The 23,843-nt window shown below is 35.0% G+C and overlaps 1 protein-coding gene across 1 annotated transcript; it reads left to right on the forward strand.

Moving 5' to 3' along the window:
• The first annotated feature begins 9,021 nt into the window (after positions 1–9,021).
• On the forward strand, positions 9,022–23,170 carry LOC149543820 (putative polygalacturonase). Its single transcript, XM_089798507.1, has 6 exons — positions 9,022–9,058; positions 9,181–9,504; positions 11,750–11,870; positions 11,983–12,157; positions 12,265–12,335; positions 22,034–23,170. The coding sequence occupies exons 1-6, from the start codon at positions 9,038–9,040 to the stop codon at positions 22,738–22,740; spliced, it is 1,419 nt and encodes a 472-aa protein (XP_089654633.1). The 5' UTR covers positions 9,022–9,037; the 3' UTR covers positions 22,741–23,170.
• Positions 23,171–23,843: the final 673 nt, after the last annotated feature.

Consider the following 23,843-nt stretch of genomic DNA (forward strand, 5'->3'; position numbering starts at 1 on the left):
GGAAACATTCCTATCACTGAAAAATGAAGAAAATAGAGTTTTATGATGCTCTTAAATATAAAAAACTTTGATATAAATAAAAGAATTAACAAACTAACTTGGGGTGGTTCCAATTATGGAGACTATAGTGTCAAAAAGGCTATGAGTTTTTTTTTCAATAACAACAGTGGAAAAAGGGTAATCTCCCTCTTAACTGATGTTGGAATAAAGTTTGTCTCCGAAAAAAAGGAATGTTCCCATTGGAAACACTTCAAAAGAGAATATTGATTGTGGAATGGTTTAAAAAATTTAGTTTTGAGGGTTCCTCAAGATGCCCACTTTGTGGATTTAGGAAGAAATGGTTGACCATATTCTCTTCATCTGCCCCTTTTCTAATAACTCTTGGTAGTGTCTTTGCTATAAATTTAATTATAAAATCATTTTTCCTAATAACCTACTAGATCACCTAAAGGTGTGATGGACAACCCATTAGAAGAATCTATATAACATTTTTTGGTATATAGTTGCTTCTATAATGGTTTGGGAGTTATGGAAGGAAAGGAACAAAAGAATCTTTCAAGGTAAAAAGATAGAAAGAGTTTCTCTATTAAAAAAAAAGTTAGCATAATTGAAATACTAAACAAAATACTCAAAAATGCCAATCATGTAGAAGGAATATTCTCTAAATGGATTTCTGAAATAAGAAAAAACTAATATGATCTTATCATCCCTCCTTAATATGGTAAAAGAGGATTCATAATTAGGAACAAAAGCAAGGTGTAAATGGTAACCATTTATATAGGCCGGTACAAGATCAAGTTTGATGGAGCATCCAGAGGTAATCTAGGTGAAGTGGGCATGGGGTGTATCATACATTCATGGGAATGAGCTTTGATTGCAAAACTTGCTAAACCCTTGGATAAAATGAACAATAGCTTGGAAAATATTGGTGCCCTCATTGAAGGTTCTAAAACTAGGACTAAAAATTGGCATTATGAAGTTGGTCATAGAAGGGGATTATCATATTATTATTAACACTCTAAGAACAAGTAGATCACCAAATTGGAAGATATAGCCCAACTGGAAATTGCAATCGATCTCTTAAGACATTTTGAGGGTGTTAATTTTCTTCACATTTTTAGAGAAGGACATAATAGATTGGCAAATGGATTAGCCAATGAAGGGGTTGATGGAAAAGTAATCAAAGAAATAAATTTAACTCTTGGGTAAACCCAAGTTTAATCAGTGAATCATCCTTTCCAAATAGACTTTATCCTTGGACCTTCTTTTGTCTCTCAGTTGAACCTTCTCCCTTTTCTCTCTATCTTTGGTTAGTTATCTCTTCTATTTAGAATATCACTATATACACATTGATGCATTTACAAACAACACTATATATTCATATCCATTATATATATATATATATATATATATATATATATATATATATATATATATATATATATTACTACCCCCTTTAACTTTTGTTTTATTATTTAGAATTTTTAGCTTACATGTATTGTGTAGTTATTTTTTTGGCTTTTTTCTTTTCGTGATAGATTTGTTGATTATCCTCTCCCATGGTCTCTTTGTTCCTTTTTTTTAAATCTTTTGTGTTGATCATGACCTAGCTCATTAACCTCTTTTTATTATATGTCTTATCTATCCTAAAATTTTCTTTGTCTTATCTTCTTTTCTCTCTCCTTTTCTTTGTGTATCTTGATCTCTTTAGCCCCCTTCAATAGTTTCCTCTCAATTTCAACCATCATCTTTAGGGCTTGGAAGACCTATACCATCCTCTTATTCTTTCTCACGTGTTCCCCATAACCTTTGTTGTAGGCTAGATGTTCTTTGAGCCTCCCCTTACCTTTAGTCTCTTTAGGTTAGCCCTTTGTTTAGTTTTCTAATTTTCTCTCTGTGAGTTATCTTTCTCTTTCCCTTTCCTTTGGGCCTATGTTTCCTAGTTAGTAACTCTATATTTTTCTTCACTTTAGTATCTTTTAGTTGGTAGATGTGATTAGGTCTTTATAGGTTCATGTCTTTTAATATATACCATTGAAGTTTTATATTAACTAGGTTTGGTAATAACATATGCTAACATTAATACCATTTCCTTAGTGATGCAACTACATCCAAAATTGGCTACTATATATGCCTAATCCATAGTTTAACATTACATCAAGTCACGTTATAACAATTCATCATGAATTTCATCCCTAGACCACAAGAGAATCTTTACAAGTCATAAAAATCCGTTGTGAAATAAGTGCACATAGTCACAATACAATGAGACAACATTAAAAGATGAATCAAACCATCCCAAAAGTCCACATCTAGGACACAAGGCATATAGTAAGAAAGAGAAGCATTGCAATGCCAACTTTTCACAACTTAGATCAAAATTTGACAATATATCAAGTTATTGATAGTTAGGATCAACCTCAAGGGGCTCATGGTTGATTTATTTATTTTTGTGGTGATTGAAATTTTGAGACTTTCATTAATTGAAGACAATTAATCTTCTCACAAAAACAAATTGACATTGTAGAACTATTTAACTCTTTCATCCTCTTATTTAATTGTTACATTTATTTAATTTAATCTTCTATTTAATTCTATTTTTAAAAATTTGTTACCTTATTTAATTGACTTAGATAATTTATTGAAAATATTTGTTTACTTTTTAACTAAAAAATTTCTGTACTTTTCTCTTTGCCTTCTCCTTCAAAGCCCCCTCCAAATTCTCTTTAAACATATAATCTTATGATAGATATTTATGTGAAAAAACATCTCTTTAGATTATACATATTACTTCATAAAAACATTTAATTACTAACCCTTGCACCCCAATAAGGTGCAATGGTTACACCAATAACAAAATATATATGTAGTGATGACATTTTGGCACTTCATGAAAAAAAACTATCATAATAATTTTCTTGTTTAGGGAAACATCTGGTGAGATAATTACATATTTGCTTTTCCATCTCCTCCTCCTACCCTTGCTCTGCCTCCTACAACTTTTTATATGCACTTTATGTGTAGGAGAGTATGCATTGTGTTGGTATTAGCATTAGTAATATTATCATTAGTGAATTGTTTAACACATGCTTTAATATTTGACGATTATGCCCATGTAAATAATTTTTAAAATTTGTAATTGGGCACTGCTTAGTAGGAATCATAGTATCAAGTGCAAGGGAGATTTATCCTTGTTAGTCACAGTTATGTCCGAGTACACAAGTTCTCATGTGAATTTCCAACCCAACTGCTTCGTGTCGTAAGACATATGAAAAACCCAATGTAAGTTCTCCTAATAAGACATGATATGCTCTTTTTGTTTAAAAAACAAACTAGATAAATTATTAAGACATCACAATCTTTAAAAAAATAAAAATAGAACAATTATATATTATAAAAAAGACCCCATTTAAATATCTTAGAGACAAATAATTAACAAATGAGTTAATTTTATAAACAAACAATTAAATCAATTTAAAAAATATTAATTCAACCCCTAAAAAACTTGGGTGTCGTCCTATCCAATTCTATCCATGACATAGTTGCTAAGATAAACTTTATTTTTGAAATATATATTTGTAGTAATCCTTTAAAAAAAAATTTATGGTAGAATCAAATGATCATGATCCAAATATTGAAAACTATTCTATAGGACCGTGATTATAGGCTTTCTAATTATAATCAATCCAAAAATAATATTATAGTGCATTTCACCATCAATTATCTATAAATCCCAAGCATGATAATAATACAAAGATTTGATACCTATGACCAACACCCCAAAAAACCATTATCCTCAACTATATTTCATCTCCAATATACTTGTTCTTGTCAACTATATACATTATTCTTTTCGCTTTATTCAATTTTAAAAAAAAAAAAAAAAACTATATACATTATCCGTTACACTATCTTTCTCAACCATATTTTTACAATATTTTTCCAATCCCTTAAATAACGCAATTAAACAAGACAGCGATCCGCAAGTCATTTTCCCGTGACCGAATTACCGGGATATTGATTGATAACTTTATTGGAAAAAAAAATTTTGACGAATGTAAAATTTTGGTTATTGGTGGACCCCACACATCGCTTTGACTTAAAATAAAACAAAGAAAACTCTGCCTTGGGGGATTCATCTTCCCTCGATATTGAACACACGTCCGGTCTTTTCCCATGTTGTCTTATCATTGGACTTTAGTTCCCACCAATGCAAGATCCTCTTTTTGAACTTTTAACTTAACGGCTTTGTTTATGGTTTGTCTTTAATTTTGAATAAATAATAATTTATTTTACCTATGTTTTGAACCTTTTTGGATTTTATAATATGTGAGTATGTGGTTTATAAATTTGTGTACCTAGTGGAGATAAATATTGTAAATAACAAATGTTTTCTCTACATAATAGAGTTGTCACACTATGTATGTGAATTTAAATGGTTTTAAATTAAAGTTTTTATTTTATTATGTAGGTGGTTTTTTTTGTGATATGGGGTATTTGGATGAGCTAGGGTAAAGACTATTCTCCCTATGTGCTTGTAAGTCGTCCCACCTCTTTACACTAGTTCTAAAGTAAAGCTATAGTTGGAATGAAGGTTAGGAGCTATCAACTTTCATAAATAATGTATCATGGTAGTAATTGAGAGTCACTAATTATAAAATAGAGTTGCCAGACAATGTATGTGAATTTAAATGGTTTTAAATCAACGTTTTTTATTTTATTATGTAGGAGGTCTTTTTTGTGATCTAGGGTACTTGGATGAGTTAGGGTAAAGACTAATCCCTTATGTGCTTGTATGTCGTCCCACCTCTGTAAACTAGTTTTAAAGTAAAGTTATAGTTGGAATGAAGGTTAGCAGCTATAAACTTTCATAAATAATGTATCATGGTAGTAATTGATAGTCACTAATTATAAAATAGAGTCGTCAGACTATGTATGTGAATTTAAATTGTTTTAAATCAAATCTTTTTTATTTAGGAGGTCTTATTGTGATCTAGGTTACTTGGATGAGCTAGGGTAAAGACTAATCCCTTGTGTGCTTGTAAGTTGCCTCACCTCTCTAAACTAGTTGTAAAATAAAGTTATAGTTGGAATGAAGGTCAGTAGCTACCAACTTTCATAAATGACGTACCATGGTAGTAATTGAGAGTCACTAATTATACATGATTAAATTATTATCAATTAGCTTTTAATGAGATCATATTAGATGTCTTTGGATGTCTAGTGTTGTGATTTAAACATGTCATTGGTGATGTGACCATCAAGGTTGAAATGTTTGTTGGACAATCGTGCTTGGAGGCCTCGTGAACCATTGACCTTGCATGTTGGAACTAATGAAGTTTATGCATGGTTTTAATGATTTAATATATTATTATTCAAATAGAATAAATTTTAATTAAATGACATTAAAACTAATATTCTTTCAATGAAAAAGTAGATACCTTTTAATAAGTAAGTTGTATTTAAGAGGCTGAAATATTTTTGAATGGTTTAGACATATGTAGTTAAGAGATCTATGTCATGAATTGATTGTCATTTTGAATAATTCTTATCAATACGATAATGACAATGTTCAATAATATTGAGGAGAGGGTCTTCATTTAGCTTATTTTAGCTAGCGAGAGCCAAAAACAATTTGGAGAGTTGAAGACCCAAGAATGGTAACATTGGTTGCATAGTTTTATATAGTACTCTTAAATTGTATTTTTAAATTATGTTTCTTGCAAATAATATCTAAAGTTAAAATTGTAAACAAATAAAAAGAGGCAACAAAATGGTGAACCAACAACACTTTCCTTGTTTCTATGATATCATTAAATGTTGTCACTTATTTACCAAGGAGAAAATAAGAGGCAAGTGAAAACAATTTGTGGAAGGCAAGTGAAAACAATTTGTGGATTCACGTGTCATTCTTCTCAATACAAACTTATTTCCAACCTATTGCTTATCTTCGATCTTCAAGCAATGACTAATCCACTAGAGTAAATAAATATTTCCATTTTTTATTTTATACAATTACAAATTTAATAGGGACACTTCATTGCTTATATTTAAGGAGAAATTGCACTCAAGCAGTTGCATGGAAACATGGGGTCATTTTCAACTTTTAAGCAACGACCTGTCCACTAAAATAGAAAATGATTCCAATTGATTTTTTTCCCTAGAAAATTTACATAAGAATGCTCTAATTATTTAAATTTAAGAATAAAATTATGTATAAGTAGTTGCACTAGAACATGTGGTTAGAACATTTAATTTTTATTTTATTTAGTGATCTAAGATATGTTTTTATAAAAAAAATATTTAATTATTGAATTAGACTTTTGGTGACATCAATGCCATAATGACTAATTTCTAGAAAAGTCAGCTGAAGAGTGAGGATATTAGAATTTGAAGCAAATAGACTAAGTGCACCATGTGTCAACATGATAATGACTGAATCTTGAGAAAGTTGACCCAAAATTGAGAAAATTGGAATTTGAAATAAGTAGATTGAATTTCCCATGTGATCTAGTTTGAAAACTTGACTCGACGATATAATATAATAATTTATCGAATTACATTTGCTAGCAAATCTATATAAACTAAAGTTATTTTATTTTGATCCAATTGGATGACTAGTCATTTTCTTCTATTTTTGTGTTGAAAATAATGCATGAAGAATTTTACTAAGGACGAATCTTAATAAACATTCAAAGAAGAAGAAACAACCAAATACTTGAAATCTATCCAAACAAACTACAACAATAGATAAAACTAACCAAAGGCCCAAAGAATGAAAATTTCAAAACCAAATAACACAATGCATTACAACAAGAACTTTAAAGTTTTTTGCAACTATCTAAAACAAATGACATTAACATTATGTAGTTGAAGCAATTGGAGTTTGGTATTGTCCAAAAGAATGTTGTTCTTATCTTGACCCTTGGTAGCCCCTTGTAGTTGAAAAGCAGACAAGACAATTCAAAATAATATGTCCACAAAACAAATTTAAAATTTATACTTCACAATGAGCTAAATGATAAGAAAATATAGTCAAACATCTACCTTCCTTATATTAATTAGAACAATACGCCTCCAAGAATTTGCCTCTACATTGCTATGCAACTAACCCAAAATTACATCTTTCCAACTTGAATCATGATATAAAAACAAGGAAGTGATTGAAAACAATCACCCATTTTTTTCGAACATAGGAATAATTCCTCGAAAATATGTTTGAGAATCTCTTGATGCTAACAAATTGAACATTTGATTCGTTGAACTATCATACATTTCAACTAATCTTTGATAAGTAGTTTGAAATGTAGGATTTTCCAAGTCAACATTTAAGTGTTGGCTTGAACTTTAGACCTCCATATATGAGCACTCGATTTCCTTCATGTCTTTTCATGAAATATGTAGTTCCATTTCTAGTTTAACCATGGGTTTAAATGCATCTTTGGAAGGAGGATTGAATAATTTTTCTTTGAGCGAGAAGTAGGAGAAAGGAAACTTAAAAAGCCATGAACAATCTTTGCATAAATTAAAAGTTGTAACAACATGCAAAGCTTCATAATCAACTCACACCAAAGATATGACAAAAACCAAAAACCCCATAGGCTTGTTGTTTAACTAAAACATACTTATAGAGATTTTTTTTTCCAAGAGACCCAATCTAAAGTGTCAAAATTACATATATCACTAAACTTTCTCACTCCTTTTTCAAACACAAATATGCTTGCTTGGAAAATATGACAAAAATTGGTGGGTGATTGTATCAAATCAACTTATTCCACTATATAGACAAGGAAACAAAGTTGAAACCATTGTAAGGAGGCTTTTTTTTGCAATTTAGAATTTTGTAAATTGATTGCAAAGTCTTCTAGATGGATTATAGAGGGAAGCAATTTATATAGAAAAATAAAGAAAGAAATAGTTTGTCACCCTATCTCACCTCATGCCATTTCTTTTTAACAACAATCATCTTGATATTGTGTCTAACCAAACACTTCCAAGATCCCTCTCCCTCAATAACCTTGACTTCCATTTAGTAGAAAGATAAATTCCTTGTGTCCTAAGATGAAATCCAAAACAACCTTGGTCTTATGTTAAATGTGATGTTTAAACTATCTTTTTGGGTTGAGTGCAATATCTAAAATAACATTTTCTATTCTATTTGGACGATAACAATTAATGAGTGATTTTAGTCAACTATTCACATTTCATCTTGGAGGGCATTCGACAAGAGGAATAATACGAGGCAAGAAATATTCGATTAATGACTTGAATCTTGTTAATCAGGGAAAAACATTTATTTCCCTAATTCCAAAGTTAGTTTTTTAGTTTAGTAATAAACCACTTTCACATTTCTAAAAGAAAACACCCAACCTATAGGAAATACCCATATATCATGTATTCTGTCTATGTTGGCTATATTTCTATTCCTTAGAATTCTACAATTGTATATAGTGTTTTGCTCAAATTGAACTTGAGTAAACATATATCTAAACGACAAGTCTCCTACTACCCAATGTAGAGGATCTAATATGTCAAATTTATCTATGTATTGGACATGGCCAAATTTACCTCTCTTGATTGAAACCTTAATAGATAGTCTCTATATTGCACATCATATTTGTTAAAAATTGTACTCAACCAATTAAATTACTAACTCTTCTATTTTAAGTCCATTTTAATAAAATATGAAAATACCCTAACACTATATGAAAAAATTAAAAAATATAGAGTAGGAAAAGACTTGACTAGAGTAACAAAATTTCAACAGATTTGGCCCCAACATCCAACCGAACATGGAAAATTTGGAAAAATTTGATAAAGACCCTTACGCTTAAGCGGACATTTTGTAGGCGGAAAATCTCCCTTCAAATATTGGAACAGTGTTCTTGACTTGTCACGAGAGTTAAGTATCGCACAAATGCTGCCCACATTACAGACGTAGATTACAGGGTAGACCGTATAAACATACAGGAATGGCAGCCCCAGAGCAAGTATAAATTTCTGGCTAAAGATAACAAATTCATTTCTAGCCGAGACAATGGAGTCCAGTAGAACACAAGCAAGTTTTTTTTAGCAAATAATGGTTTTCTCTTTGATTTTCAATTTTTCTTTTGCCGGTCGCAGGGCTGAGTAGTGCTCAGAGAGAGAATTCATGATTTTTGTTCTGTTTCTGTTTTGCAGGGTTTTCAAGTGCTGCTTTTGATAGGATGTTTACTTTTGTTTGGGGTAAAAGTTGAGTCCCGTAGGAAGAGCTGGTCATGGAGCTACGATGCGCCTGCTTGCAGGGCGCAGAGTGTTTCAATTGCCGAGTATGGAGGAGTAGGAGACGGCACCACTGTCAATACTAAGGCTTTTCAGAAAGCGATTGATTTCCTAAGCGGATTTTCTGAAAAGGGAGGAGGTCAGCTTTACATTCCGCCGGGAAAATGGTTAACTGGGAGCTTTAACCTCACGAGTCATTTCACTCTTTACCTGCACAAAGATGCTGTGATTCTTGGTTCTGAGGTGAGTAGTCCTTTTTATTTTTATGTTCTTTTTGTTCTTCTGTCAGACATTGGCGTGTCTGATCGGCTTCGAGCTACGCTTCCTCCTAGAATTGTGCAACATTTTTTCCCTTTAATCACCGATGTATTAGCTGCATTTTACCCAATTTTAACACTTTTTTTCCCGTTTAAATAAAATTTTAGTTCGAAATTTGCATTTTTTTGACGGTTTGATGGATTTTCCTTATTTTTATCGTGATTATTTTGTGCACTCGTGATTCAAGCTTCAGAAACCATTGTAGTTGCAAGGGAAAGATGTTTGTGTCGCAACCCATGATCAGTTTGATTCTGTAGCACTCTTAGTGTCAATCTTAAGTGGGTAAAAGTTCTTGATTCGTGGAATGTCTACTTCACGTTTTGGGAAAGGAAAAAAATTAAAATCAACTGATAATAACATGAATCATAATTACAGTAACTGTTTATTCTTTGTGTATATTTAGCTTGCAAACTCGCTTACACAGATTTTTTTTCTTTGGTTTGATAAATCTTGGATACGGTAATGGAGTGGCCTCTTTAGTGCACAGTGACGTAAGTTGCACATCCTCAAAATTTTGATATTTAGTTACTACTGAAGTGTACTTCATGTTGATTATATAACGTTCTCACCAAATGGCATATTGAGATAATGGGATGTTTTATTGCTGGAAAATGGTTTCGGCCCCAGGTCATGTTCTTTCTAGTGTCGGCCATTATCATCAATACGGCTGAATCCCTTAAAAATGTTTGTGTGAATTATTTTTATGTAGTTGTATCCTATTCCAACATCATTTAGTTATTGTGGCATAATTTTATTGAATTGATATTTTTATTCTTTATCATTTGAAAAAAAATGTCCTGGTAATTGCAACCTGCTTCATTGCCCATACTGTTATGGGCATTTTAACAGAGGGCTCCAAACCAGTTACCATCGTGGCAGTGACTCTATGATATCACTAGACAATGACATACTTGACAGTTGGACTGCAGTGAATACTAGGATAACATTATAATTTGATTTAAAAATTAGAAGTTTTGCTAAATTATTTCCCTTTGTTTTTACCTGTAAGGCAAAGTGCTAAGTATTGTTGAACTGAAGTTTAATCTGATTGTCTGTTTGCTTTCATCTGCAAACCAAATATATCTCAATCTTGGTTATGTAGCCCATTAGTTCCATTTAGTTATTTTATGTAGCCCATTAGCCCATTTAGTTATTGACGTGGCCTCCATATTTGGTTGGGAACGACTGTCTTGTGTTTTCTCTAGTCCAACCTTAGAAGCTATATTCTGACTGATCACCTCATTCACCTACTTTGAGTTTAACTGCAATACATCAAAGTCATTCATCCTGCTTGGTTATATTACAGCAGCTTCCCTTCCCTTAATTGATCCTTCTTGTTTGTTTCACCTTGTTTGGCTCTTCCAAGTATTTCCATGCCAACAATCTTCTATACAGGTGGGGTAGTGAAGCATAAGGAGCCAAATTAATGGTGGCCTTAGCAGCCAAAATGTAGATTTAATACATGTAACCAAATTTTGTGACATGCCTTCCAAAACTTGTGTTCACTCTCTTGATCTCTTTTTACAAAATTTGAATTGTTGCTCTACCATAAAGATAATTTTATATAATTACTAGACTTGCAAAAATTTAAATTGTGAAGTTTTTAGGGTGTTGTGCATTTCAAATATAAATTTAACAGTGTCATAATATACGATTAGTCATTCATTAGTTTTCATCCATGTTGTAGGGTTTGTACCCACAGGCCCTGTACCCAGTGTGGGTGTGCACCCCATCTGGTTGTGTTTCTGGGTACGTGCTTGGTGTGCACAGGGTGCACACCCAGCACTGTGGGTGTGCCCACCTGTGCACCCTGGCATACCCACAGTGCTGGGTGCGCATCCAGTGTGAACCCAGCCAGACCTGCAGGTCTACTTTATAAAAGTGTGTCCAAAAGTCAATAAAACAACACACATACACACACACACACACATATGTATGTACGTATGTATATAATTTTTTGGGGCTACTGGCTAGAGTCTAAACAGAAAGAAATGGTTCAGAAGATGTGTTTTTCTTGGCAGAGATCTTAATAAATACCGGTTTTAACAAATTTAATAATGCTTCGTCTGGTTCTTTTCAGTTGCATATTTGTTTTATCTTTCAGTATTTTAGTAATTATAATATCCAATGGAAGTGATCTGGCTGGTAACTTTGGTTATTTATTCAACAGGATCCAGAAGATTGGCCTTTGATCCCACCATTGCCATCATATGGAATAGGCAGAGATGGAGGTAACCTGAGATATAGCAGCTTGATAAATGGGTATAACCTTACAGATGTTGTTATCACAGGTATAAAGTTAGCTTGCAAATAATTCTCATGTTGTAAAATAATCTCAAATGTTATTGTTTTCTCCAGCATATGGTTTCTTTTATCAGTTTATTTTATTGCATGGATTTGCAGGTGATAATGGCACTGTAGATGGGCAAGGTGCAAGTTGGTGGGAAAAATTTCATAAGAAGAAGTTGAAATATACACGAGGTTATATGGTTGAATTGATGCATTCAAAGGATATAGTAATTTCCAATCTGACTTTCCTGAATTCACCTGCGTGGAACTTACACCCAGTTTATAGCAGGTATGGGAATTATTCATATAAATGAAAAATTCAGAAGTTCTTTATGATATCCAATTTACGCAGAAGATTTGATCAGTTCATCTTTTATTGGTGGCAAAAATGTTCAGCAACATTCTTATCCAGCATGTCACTATTCTTGCACCACTTACTTCACCAAATACGGATGGGATTGATCCAGGTTAGTGTTGAGGTCTGCTGGATTATCTCTTGTAACTTATACATAGTCTTGAATGGGGTAAGAATAGATTTGAATTGTTATTGATTTTTGAAATTGAAATATCTACTGTTTGTCATGTTCTATAGAACTTATAGTTACAAGATCTTAGGTTACATGCCCCAATTTTAATATCAGTTTATTACATACTTATTCTGTAATGCTAAACCATGGGAAGGGTAAGTTGCAGGAAATCACCCCCTGGTCACTCTACATCACATTGTTTCTCGATTGAAGTGTTCTCAAGATGTCACAAACATCAACAGCATTTTCCCAGATTAATAGTGAAACAAAGAAAATAGCAATATGCATATTTCCTTTTCTGCTCACAGAAATGCCATATTAGGACTTTTTTCTAATAATGAACCTTGCGGTTTATGTCTTCAAGCTATAAATTACAATTTACAGACCATGTCATAATTTAAAAGTTTAAAAGTCTTAAAACTATTTTTGTGCTGATTCCATAAAAAGCTCTCTATGAACCAAAGAACATATATTATTTTTATTTTTGCTTGAGTTTGAATTATTATTATTTAATATAATATGGATATTTTGATGCCATTTATATCTAGGAGCTCTTGGAATTTTGATGTTTCTTGTAATCAACTATTCCGTTTTCTTGGTGACTTGGCATGAAGGTTTTCAATGTACCTTTTGTGTTAGAAAGCTATTATGGTTTGCAAAGTGTAAGAATTTGCTTAAGGGCAAAATTCACCCAAGAACTAAGAACTCAAACACAAGCACACAGTAGACCAAAGAAGGATATGATCAATTAATCAAAGTATGTCCGAATACATTGCTCTGTTCAGAATGTCATTGCTAATACACTAGGAGTGCCTGATTATAAAGGCTATAGGAGAACTTCTAGAATGCATAGAAGTTAGCACCATGAAGTGTCAAACAACCAAGCACATGTCCACCAGATATGGATTATCCTCCATTAAGCACGGAAGTGAGTGCAATGATGAGAGGATAAGCCTACAAGAGTGGGACACGCAAAATAGTGTTGTAGACACCATGTGCTCAAATAAAGGTGCAGACTCCTGTGTTGTCAACATGACAAATCACAAGGTGGCACAAACTCCTAAGTGTCTCATAATAAAAATAATAAAATAATGCAAAGTAATTAACTAATGCATTAACCTAAGTAAACTTAAGTAAGTGTAAATAGTAAAGTACTAATTTACACCAACACCCCCCCTTAAGTGCAAGTTAGGGGAATGCGCTTAAGCTTACAAGCTAGGATGAAGATGCATAATGGGTCCTGGCTACTAGGCCATGTTAGGTACCCATGTACATAATGAAAATGCAAATCTCCCATAAAGCGGAGAAAGAGGGAAAACCTCATGGGAAAAACCCTCCCCCAAAAAGAGAGATAGAAGAGGATGCATCGATGGATGGAGTAATCAAGACCCCCCCATTACGACATACATCCAATATATACAAAAAAGAATGGAGAAGGACAAAACATCCTATGAGGAAAAAGTCCCCCCCAAAAAAGAGAAGAAGGAGACGAGGTAGTCCCCCCTCCCTTTAAAAGTAGTGTGCCAATCAGTGAGAAGTGCTCCGATGAAGAAGCTGATCCACGACCTCTGAACAATGTTCCTCCCCTTTGGAAGAAACATCAGCAAGGGTACAGGCAAGAAGTGTCCCCTGGATGGAGAAGGAATCTCGATGATGACTGGTATCTCTGAAACCTGTGTCAGAACACCAACAGTCTTCTCGAATGTGAGAGAGATCACCTGCAGATGTTGGACATAAGTATCCACAATCACACCAACCTGAAATGATTGATCATGTAGAGAATGTACAATAACTGTAGAAGAATCATTCTCAGCAAAGAGAAGCAAGAAATCATCATAAAAATCTCCCATATCAACTGTGTGTGATTCCAAGAACAGAGCTGAAATGTCTGGCAAGAAATCAGCACCTGGAGGACCATGTGTACCCTGCAATGCTGAAGTGCATGAATCTATCACTGCGGCAAAAGATGAAGTGTCCGCCTCAAAAAGGAGACGGAGGTCATCAAGAATGTCTCCCACATCTTCAATGTGAGACTCCACGAACAAATGTGCAATGTTTGAAAGGAAGTCTTTGCATGAAGGTAGAGTAGGAAGACATAAAGTATCCTGTTGCACTAAATCCGAAGCATCTGTGGCTAGAACAGGATCAGTAGGAGCAACAGGAGCTGGAGGTGTGATCTCATCTGAAGAGGTGTCAGTTGCAACTGGAGGTAGGAGATCTTGTGGGAATGGAGGAATAGCTGGATCTCCATATGTCTCCCAAAGAAACATCCAAACATCATAGGGATCAGTGGACTTAACTTCATCCGTGGTAAAGTCAATAATGTCATATTCCATATGTAACCAGAGAGTACGCAAAAGGATGTCAATTGTATCAACATGATACTCAAGATTGGGTGCATACGGTAGTAAATTGTGCTGACTAAGATATCTGATAGCAAGTTGACTCCATTCTTGATAGTTGTGTTGGGTCAATTGAATCAAATCATCCTCTTCCATGATGGATCAATCAAAAGAACCTCCAAAAAAACAAGAACCCCCCCCTAAAAAAATGTTGTTGGCATGTGAAATGTGGTTCGGAGTGCAGAGTACTGCACGTAGAAAAACCACTGGAAGTCACAGTTGACTGTTGAAACCGCTGAGCCCGTGCCGGGAAAGCAATGCCGCCGGAAGGATAACCAAGATCGCTGCCAAAGTCTGTGAACAGCGTTGCCGGCGGAAAGCACACCAAACTGCCGGGAAATGCACGCGAGAGAAGGAAACCTTCTCACTCGGAACGGAGATAGGGACCGAGAAATCGCGGCGAGAAAGAAGACAGTGGCCGGAAGATCTGACCACGACGCCGGATGGTAATAAACCTTGCCAGAAAATTCGCTACCGAAAATTGCAAACACGCTCTTCGGAATCTCCTCTACGGGCCAAAAAAGATAGTGGACACGGGATCCGCAGGACGTGAGCAGCGGCGGAGGGTTTCGGGCGCGCCGAAGTATTCTCAGTCGGAAAAAACAGGAGCAGCGGCGGATAGGCACAGACTGATCCCGGAAAATGCAAACAGCGAGCGCCAGAAATATATTGCCTTCGTCGGGTAATGTGAAACCCTTCTTGGATCCACAGTTGAAGCCGGAAAAGACTGCGGACTGCCGGTCGTTATGTGCTGTCGTAGCCGGATTTAGAGCAGCGGATGCCGGATGCGCTTGGAGTTCGCCTGTTTTACATGCAATATTCCCACATTGGGTGGGCAAACGGTCTGCGGATTGCTGCAAATTGCAGGATTTCGGCCAGGCCAAAAATATAATAAAAAACTAGCGAAATTTAAATGCCACCACAATGTGCAGTACGGGATCTGACAGCTCGTACTGCATAAAAAATTTTCTCTGACGGGTGCCCAAAGGGCCAAAAATTTCGCAAATAAAATTGACGAAAAATACAGAGAAAAATAACAGATCTGAAAATAAATTAAATCACAAATCTGAAAATGACCATACCCATATCGCAAATTGGGGCTTTTGAGGTCCGATTTGCTAAAAAAAATTTGCCTCACGGTCGACTATGGGCCAAAGTAGGCTTGCTTATAGTCGATTTTCACCGATTCAGCGTTCCGAACGCAATGGAGAGGTCAGATCTGATGCTGGACGCTCCCAATTTCTGCAGCACTCCGGATTCAGGCTGAGGTGATGAAGCAAGAGGTCTCGAACGACTTGTGAAGAGAAAGACTCCAAGCTCTGATACCATGTAAGAATTTGCTTAAGGGCAAAATTCACCCAAGAACTAAGAACTCAAACACAAGCACACAGTAGACCAAAGAAGGATATGATCAATTAATCAGAGTATGTCCGAATACATTGCTCTGTTCAGAATGTCATTGCTAATACACTAGGAGTGCCTGATTATAAAGGCTATAGGAGAACTTCTAGAATGCATAGAAGTTAGCACCATGAAGTGTCAAACAACCAAGCACATGTCCACCAGATATGGATTATCCTCCATTAAGCACGGAAGTGAGTGCAATGATGAGAGGATAAGCCTACAAGAGTGGGACACGCAAAACAGTGTTGTAGACACCATGTGCTCAAATAAAGGTGCAGACTCCTATGTTGTCAACATGACAAATCACAAGGTGGCACAAACTCCTAAGTGTCTCATAATAAAAATAATAAAATAATGCAAAGTAATTAACTAATGCATTAACCTAAGTAAACTTAAGTAAGTGTAAATAGTAAAGTACTAATTTACACCAACACAAAGGGACATGGGCTAATGGATATTTTGCATTGTGGCATGAGGTATTGTTGAGGGGCAAGGTCCAAGAGACCAATTAAGGACTATGAAACCAAGTAGCTCAACAATAAACCCATGCACACATGATGCAAAGAGATGAATACAAGATGAAACAACATAGATCTTCTTCATTATCAATTGCGAGTTTCACAACATGGTACACCTGCCTAACTTTAGTGGGAAGGTGAAAATAACAAAGATCACAATGATCTTGCAGCTTGTGAAAGCTATTCTAATCTAGTAGCAAGAGATGATTTACACTGTATTTAAGGATGCATACATTGGGACTGGACAAACTTCTTATAGTGGAATATATTGCAATTTGAGAGAAAGGATGTAAATTGGCCTTATGCTTTGGCACAAAGTAAAAACTTAGAAGATTTTTGAATTTGAGATCTAATTTGGGTGCAACCTATTTTTCCAAGGGAAGCTTACACAATGAGCCTGATGGAAAAGCACTCAAATATTCTACATTTGGCAATGTATAATAAAGATGAGAGATGTCCCTAATAGTTGACGAGGATGAAACATGAATAGTTGATGAGGATGAAGCATGATGTTTGATGTCAAATTACTGAGATTATATGAAAGAAATGTTTGTGGGTAACTGTAGCAAGAAAGCCGCAAGACCTCTTTGTGCTAACATAGAAACATCCTAGGATCTTTAGGATTGAGTAAGTTAAACTGCAAAATGTATCTTAATATTTGCTGTAATAAACCTACAAAACTGAGGAAAACTAGACAATATATTTGGTTGATGTAGGTTTGCTCTTAGGTTAGTGATGCTCCTACTTTAGATGCCTTGTTTTGGAGAATTTGTGAGCTTAGTAGCTCTCTAAGGTTCTGGGAAAGGATTTTGTACTTCTTCCTTTGATTCTTCTAGCTTGAAGCCTAAGAGCTGGGGAATATCTTGACTTTATATGGCAAATGTTAGTTTTCACTTCTACCATTTATTTATTGGTACCATGTTCTATACAAGCACTTTTCCTTGCATTCCCATACTCACATTTTCCATCATGTTTGGAAACTAATCTTTTCTTCTTCTACTTTTTCCAAGTAATTTTTTCTATTGAGGCAGCCTTTGTTTGCAGCGCTATTCCCTTATTTCTATTGGTCTTTGCCAATGTGAGACTTATTCTAGGATCCAATAGATCTTTACCCATTAATTTCCATCCAATTGCAACTTCTTTCTCCACATACGCCCTCGTAGTTATCTGTTTTGACTCCTTGCCGATATTATTTACTACTCTGACCACATCTGTAGTTACCGATTGTTTAAATGCATTCTTTTTCCCCCCTAACACTTGCCACTTTCAAGCCTACTTACTATGGTTTGTCTTCTTCACATAGGCTTTGTTCTCCAATTCAGTAGTTGCATCTTTTTGTAATATCCTTTGTCCATTGCTTTGTATTTCCTTTGGACTTTCATCATGCTCCCCACTCATTATGTTGTCAAAATTGGATTAGTCCCATTCATTTTGCATATGAATCCTAGTAGTTCATACTTCTACCAAACACTTCACTAAGAATTGCATCTTTGTCGTACAACTGTATTCTTGTGCCACACTCTCTAACTTGTGGCCTTGGCTTTTTGAGGAATCTTCTGATTCCTACTTCCTCTATCTATTTTTTGAGTTGCATTTGACAACATGTGATTGTCTCAGGGTATCGTCAGATGATGCCTCGGGCATCTCTCTCCTTCCTTTTTTCTGGTCTTCTCTTGGACAAGTTTTGGCCACTGCTTCCTCATTGCAATACTTTGTACTAATCTTAAGTTAGTGTATTCTCTATTTGCTTTCCCTTCTTTGTGCGAGAATCTATGTAGATTCACCCTTGCTTGTGAGGGTTCATTTTGCACTTCTCCCAACTAACCAACCAACCATTATGAGCACACTCTCCTTTTGTTAACTGCTCCTATTAGTCCTTGATCTTCTTGCCATCCTTCAATCCAACTTGTTTCTATTTTGAGCAAAAACTTGGCAGTGTTTGTTTTTGCGTGGCTTTCTCCTCCTTGGCCAACACACAAAATATTATCCCCTCTTCTCTTCCCGGGTACTCTATTTGACAAACTTTGTTTTCCAACATTTTGACCCACTACTGATCTCAGAGCATCCTCTGACTTGCCTCAGTCACTCCCAAAGCGTTTTGGTCAGGCTTCTCCAACTTCAGTCTAAGTTTTGTCTACATTACCTTTTCCAGTTTGTTTACAAATTCTATGCAACCTCATTCACACACTCCAACTTCCTCTACAATAATTCGACAGTTGCAGCCTCTATTTCTTCCATCTCTCCTACTGGCTTAGGATGTCCTTTGAGATCATAATCACTCAAGGATGACTTCAGACTCTTCTTTTGGATTCGTAAAAGGATTCAAGATTCCTATTCTTGTTGAATGGCTTGACATTAAGCTCTTTGTTCATCGTGGAGGGAGAAGTCTGGTAAAGCAAAACAATGTGGCATCAGCAGGTGTGAGGTGTGAGGTGTGATGTGTGCAATATTCAAAAGCACTCAAATAATGATGCTATTGTCTAACAATACAAGTTTATCAAGTTTGAGGTTGGGTCCATTGGTCATACCTTGGGGTCACTGAAATGGATTGCATGGGCTGGCAGAATTGGGCAATGCTGTTGATGTAAGTCCATCTCTGTATTTATGCATTTGCTTAAAATGGGAGTGAAACCCCCTTCTGTGAACTGTATGACCCAAGAAAATGGGAAGGAAGGTTTTTCTCCAATTAAAATATGGAGGTCAGAGAGATCAGATTTCCACAATCTATTGAAATTGTTCATAATTGCTTCTGGATTAGATTGTGTTGAAGTTTTTACCATCAATGTGTCAAATCACACTACGTGATTCATCATCAGGGTGAGAGAGCAGTTTTGCAGCTCTTGCTCTCTTATCCTGCTGATTAATCACGTAGTGTGATTCGAAACGTTGATGGTAAAAATTTCAACACAATCTAATCCAGAAACAATTATAAACAAAATATGGAGGTGTCGAGTACCCTTCTGCAAAGTATATTCATCCATCCATCTGATTGATTATGGATAAACTTTGCTTCTTGGACACATAGCTTTAACCCTAATTGAGACCTATTCTTTTTCGAGAAATAAGCATGGTCAATGGTGACTAGGAGATTTGTATCCAAAAGCAAGAGCTTGTTACAATGAATTTATGCAAGGACAAGGAATAGAAATAAGGAAATTGTATGTGGAGTTAGATATTTGTAATGAAGGCTCTGATATAAATAAGAGGATCAGTGAGCCTCGAGAGTGGAGATCAACGAGAGGGCAAAGTGAACAAGTGGCTCACAGGCAAGCTGGGAGAAATCATGTGAGCAGGTTAGGCATATTAAACCTGCGGGAAAAATGCAGTAACCATGAAAACATTATATATATTTTTTCTTCTAAGAAGAGATCATATGGTTAATTCAAGCAGCTGAAGATCCATATCTAGTTTGGTGGTTTCTTCAGCACCACAACCTTCTCAGTTCCTTGCATTTTACAATTGCAAGAGTCTTTGAAACTCTGTGGATTTAACACGTCCTCTAATTAGTTCCTGATTGTTTGAAGTGCAAATAGCTGGAGAGTTTTGGATGTGTTTGTATATGGAGTGGTATAGATGTAAACATCAAGTTTGATGTTCGCCATTTTTTAGTTTTGCTTTGCTCAATAATATATAAGTTGGTTGATTATAAGTCTCTGCATTGTCTGTGGTAATCAGATATGGCCATATATTCATTTTTGGCTAACCATAGTCTATATTTTTAAGTGGTTGTCATACTGTTGTCCAACTGACACATCCCTTAGATTCGCTTATTTTATATTTATGGTTTGGGTTCATTGTTCTGGTTGCTCTACCTGGTATCATTCATATTGCTGTTCAGAGAATATTAAATATTTATACATTGCTTGTCTTTATGAACAAAAGTTATGTCCTCGATATCTCTTTCTTTGAGTGATATATGGGCTGTTCTTGTATATGTTTCTGCATTTATTCTATTTCATATACCACATTCTGCTCTTGTTGTGAGATTTGAATGCAAGAAAAATTTCGCAGAATTTTATCAATCAGAGTGTGTCTAAAACTCACAGAGGTGGATACAATGAAAATTTCAGAATGTACTGTTTGCTAATGGAACATTTTTTGCAAAAGCACTTGAAATTATGAAGGGTGGGGTCATATTTAATGCTTCTGATTAGAAGTGCCAAGAAGCTTATCAAATATCATATGATCTCTTGGGAACAAAACAATCAGCAACGTTACTCAGTCAAATGTGCCTCCTTACATCTGCCTTGTCATTGATTATGGTGTAAGATACCACCACCATAGGAATTCTTTGCTAGACAAGGAAAAGACCCAAGGCCAAAATTTGATTAACCTGTAAATCATTTTTAGACAGTTTGGGCAGTTGAGGAAAATCACCTCCCCTTCCACAATCACACAATTTCTTTCACATGATAGATGATTCACAATGTAGATGGGTAAATTTGGTTATAATAGGCATGTAAATTCCATTTGAAAAATCTAAAGAAAGATTGAAGAATGAATTCATCTTATTTATAATTAAATCCATGCAGATGAGGGTTTTCTTGTGTCACTTTTAAATTGAATTTTGATAACTTATTCTTATCTAGCAAAATTGCAATGTAGAATAAAATTATAAAAAAGTAGGCATTCTTTTACACAATGGGGACTATGATGGGAAATTGGAAGACATGGCCAAACAAACGATGACCCTTTTTCACATATTTCTGATTAGTTATTAATTAATAAATTATGTATGTCAGATGATGTACTCTGCTTGTATCTTTACTGCAGACGAGTTTGTTTCTCATTTGATGCTCTGTGAAACCAGATATAAAGCTTTCAAGGCTGTTGTGTTGTCTTGAGCTAATTGTTTTGAGTTTTAACATTTATATTTTCTGAAGATATTCGGATCTGATTGTGGATCATCATGCATGACTAAAAATCTTCGTGTATAATCAAGCTGGGTATTCCTTTGAAATTGTAAGAAGCAATGACACTTGCATTTGAATTAAAAAAATGACACATTATAAATATTTTCTTAGGGTAAATTGTAACAGCCATTGATTTCTTCCAACAAATTTATATCCTTTAGGTAATATATCATGCACGACAAAATAAATGATGGATGAACAAGTCCAATGGCTTTTTAAAGGTGCCCTGTCCTCTGCTTAAAATGAAAGTAATGTCCAATAAATATTTAATCAAAATTTCTGAGAACATTATTTGCATCATTTTGGGGAAGAGATGCATTCAATTTTTCAAGTATCCACTTCATTGAAAGATGCCATGCATGCTGCTTGGCTGATATATTATTTTTGTGTTCATTGTGCAGATTCCTGTTCATATGTACGCATTGAGGACTGCTATGTTGAATCGGGTGATGATATAGTTGCAATAAAGAGTGGTTGGGATGAATATGGAATTGCATATGGAATGCCCAGTCAACATATTGTAATCCGTCGTGTTGTGGGAGTATCACCTACAAGTGCTATAATTGCACTGGGTAGTGAAATGTCAGGTGGAATACAAGATGTTCAAGCAGAGGATATCCATGCTGTTAATTCTGAAACAGGAGTAAGAATTAAGACATCTCCAGGCAGAGGTAATTATGTCAGAGATATATATGTGAACGGAATGACCATGGTCAACATGAAGTGGGCATTTACCATGACAGGTTCTTATGGGTCCCACCCTGACAATAAGTATGATCCAAATGCCATTCCAGTAGTGGAAAGAATAAGCTACAGCAATGTAATAGCAACAAATGTAAGTACTGCAGGAAAATTAGATGGCATTCAAAAAGCTCCATTCAAAGGCATTTGTCTCACCAATGTTACCATTTCCATGGCCCCCAAGTCTAAGCATCCTCCATGGAACTGTACCAATATTCAAGGAGTTTCTCGTTCGGTCACCCCAGAGCCATGTAGCCTACTTCAGGAACAACCATCTGGGGGAGAGTCAAACTGTCCTCGACCTCGTGAAATTCAAATGCCAGAACAAACTAACTTAAGGAAATGCTCTTATAGTAGTTGGCAGTAGCCTCCTCTAGATAGAATAGGTTCCTTGTCCTTGCTCTATGCTCTGTTAAGAGATGTTGTAGCAAGATAATATCTCCCTTGTGTGTACCTGAAGCTTTTATTGTAAGTTTGAAATCCCATATTTAGGAAATGCTCGTGGTAGCAGGCAGTAGCCCGCTCTTGATAGAATAGGTTTCTTATCCTTGCTCTATGCTCGGTTAAGAGATGCTGTAGCAAGGTGGTATCTGAAGCTTTTAGTGTTGAAATCCCAGAACAAACCTACTTTACGCAATGCTCTTAAATAGTAGGCAGTAGCCGCCTCTAGATTTTATAGATTTTGATCCTTTCTTTATGCTCTATTAAGAGATATTGTAATAAAGCTTTTCTCTTCCATATATATATACCTGAAGCAGGTATAGAATAAGTAATTCAAGTTATTGAGTATTTCTAAATGATGTTGTCATGTTGGTGAACCTCCTTGATTAATTTTTCTTTCTTCTAGGTTTTCTTCGTTTGTATTATTTATTATTCGTGTTTCAACTCATTCCTTCCAAATTAGAGGGAGGATAGTAAAGAGCATTATCACTTTCCTGTTAAATATAGTTTTACAGGCAAGTTGAAAATGTCTCGTAGGCCCGTTTTGCCTTAATGATTCCACCTGTGGCATTAATACCGATTTTGATTAAAGCGATTAGAAGACATTGTTCTATATATGAAGTTAGTCGTGTAAATGCATGTACTTAATTTAATATTTCAGTACAGCACCTGGAAAATTGACTGCCACTTAGTGGCAGGAAATGGAATATTTCAAGGATGAATGATTATGATTTCCCATATTCGATTTGTTCTGTTTTATTTATGGGCAATCACAAAATCATCTTTCCACTACATTGTTGAAATCTTTATTTATTATTTATGCTCATAAATTTTTTTGATGGCATCAATGAGCATAGTCCTGATTGTAATAACAGGAAAGAGGTTTCATGTCTAACTTACAAGTCCTTAATTTTGCATATCATCTGAGAGAGTGAGGGTCATCTGACTTCCTAAGATGGTACATTCGAGAATTGACGTTCTTTTAAAATAAGTACAACGAGAATGATTCGTCCGTCTTCAAAGAAATTA

This window comes from Cupressus sempervirens, chromosome 8 (assembly GCF_028749045.1).
Source record: "Cupressus sempervirens isolate cs-2001-9-10 chromosome 8, ASM2874904v1, whole genome shotgun sequence".
NCBI classification, from domain to species: Eukaryota; Viridiplantae; Streptophyta; class Pinopsida; order Cupressales; family Cupressaceae; genus Cupressus; species Cupressus sempervirens.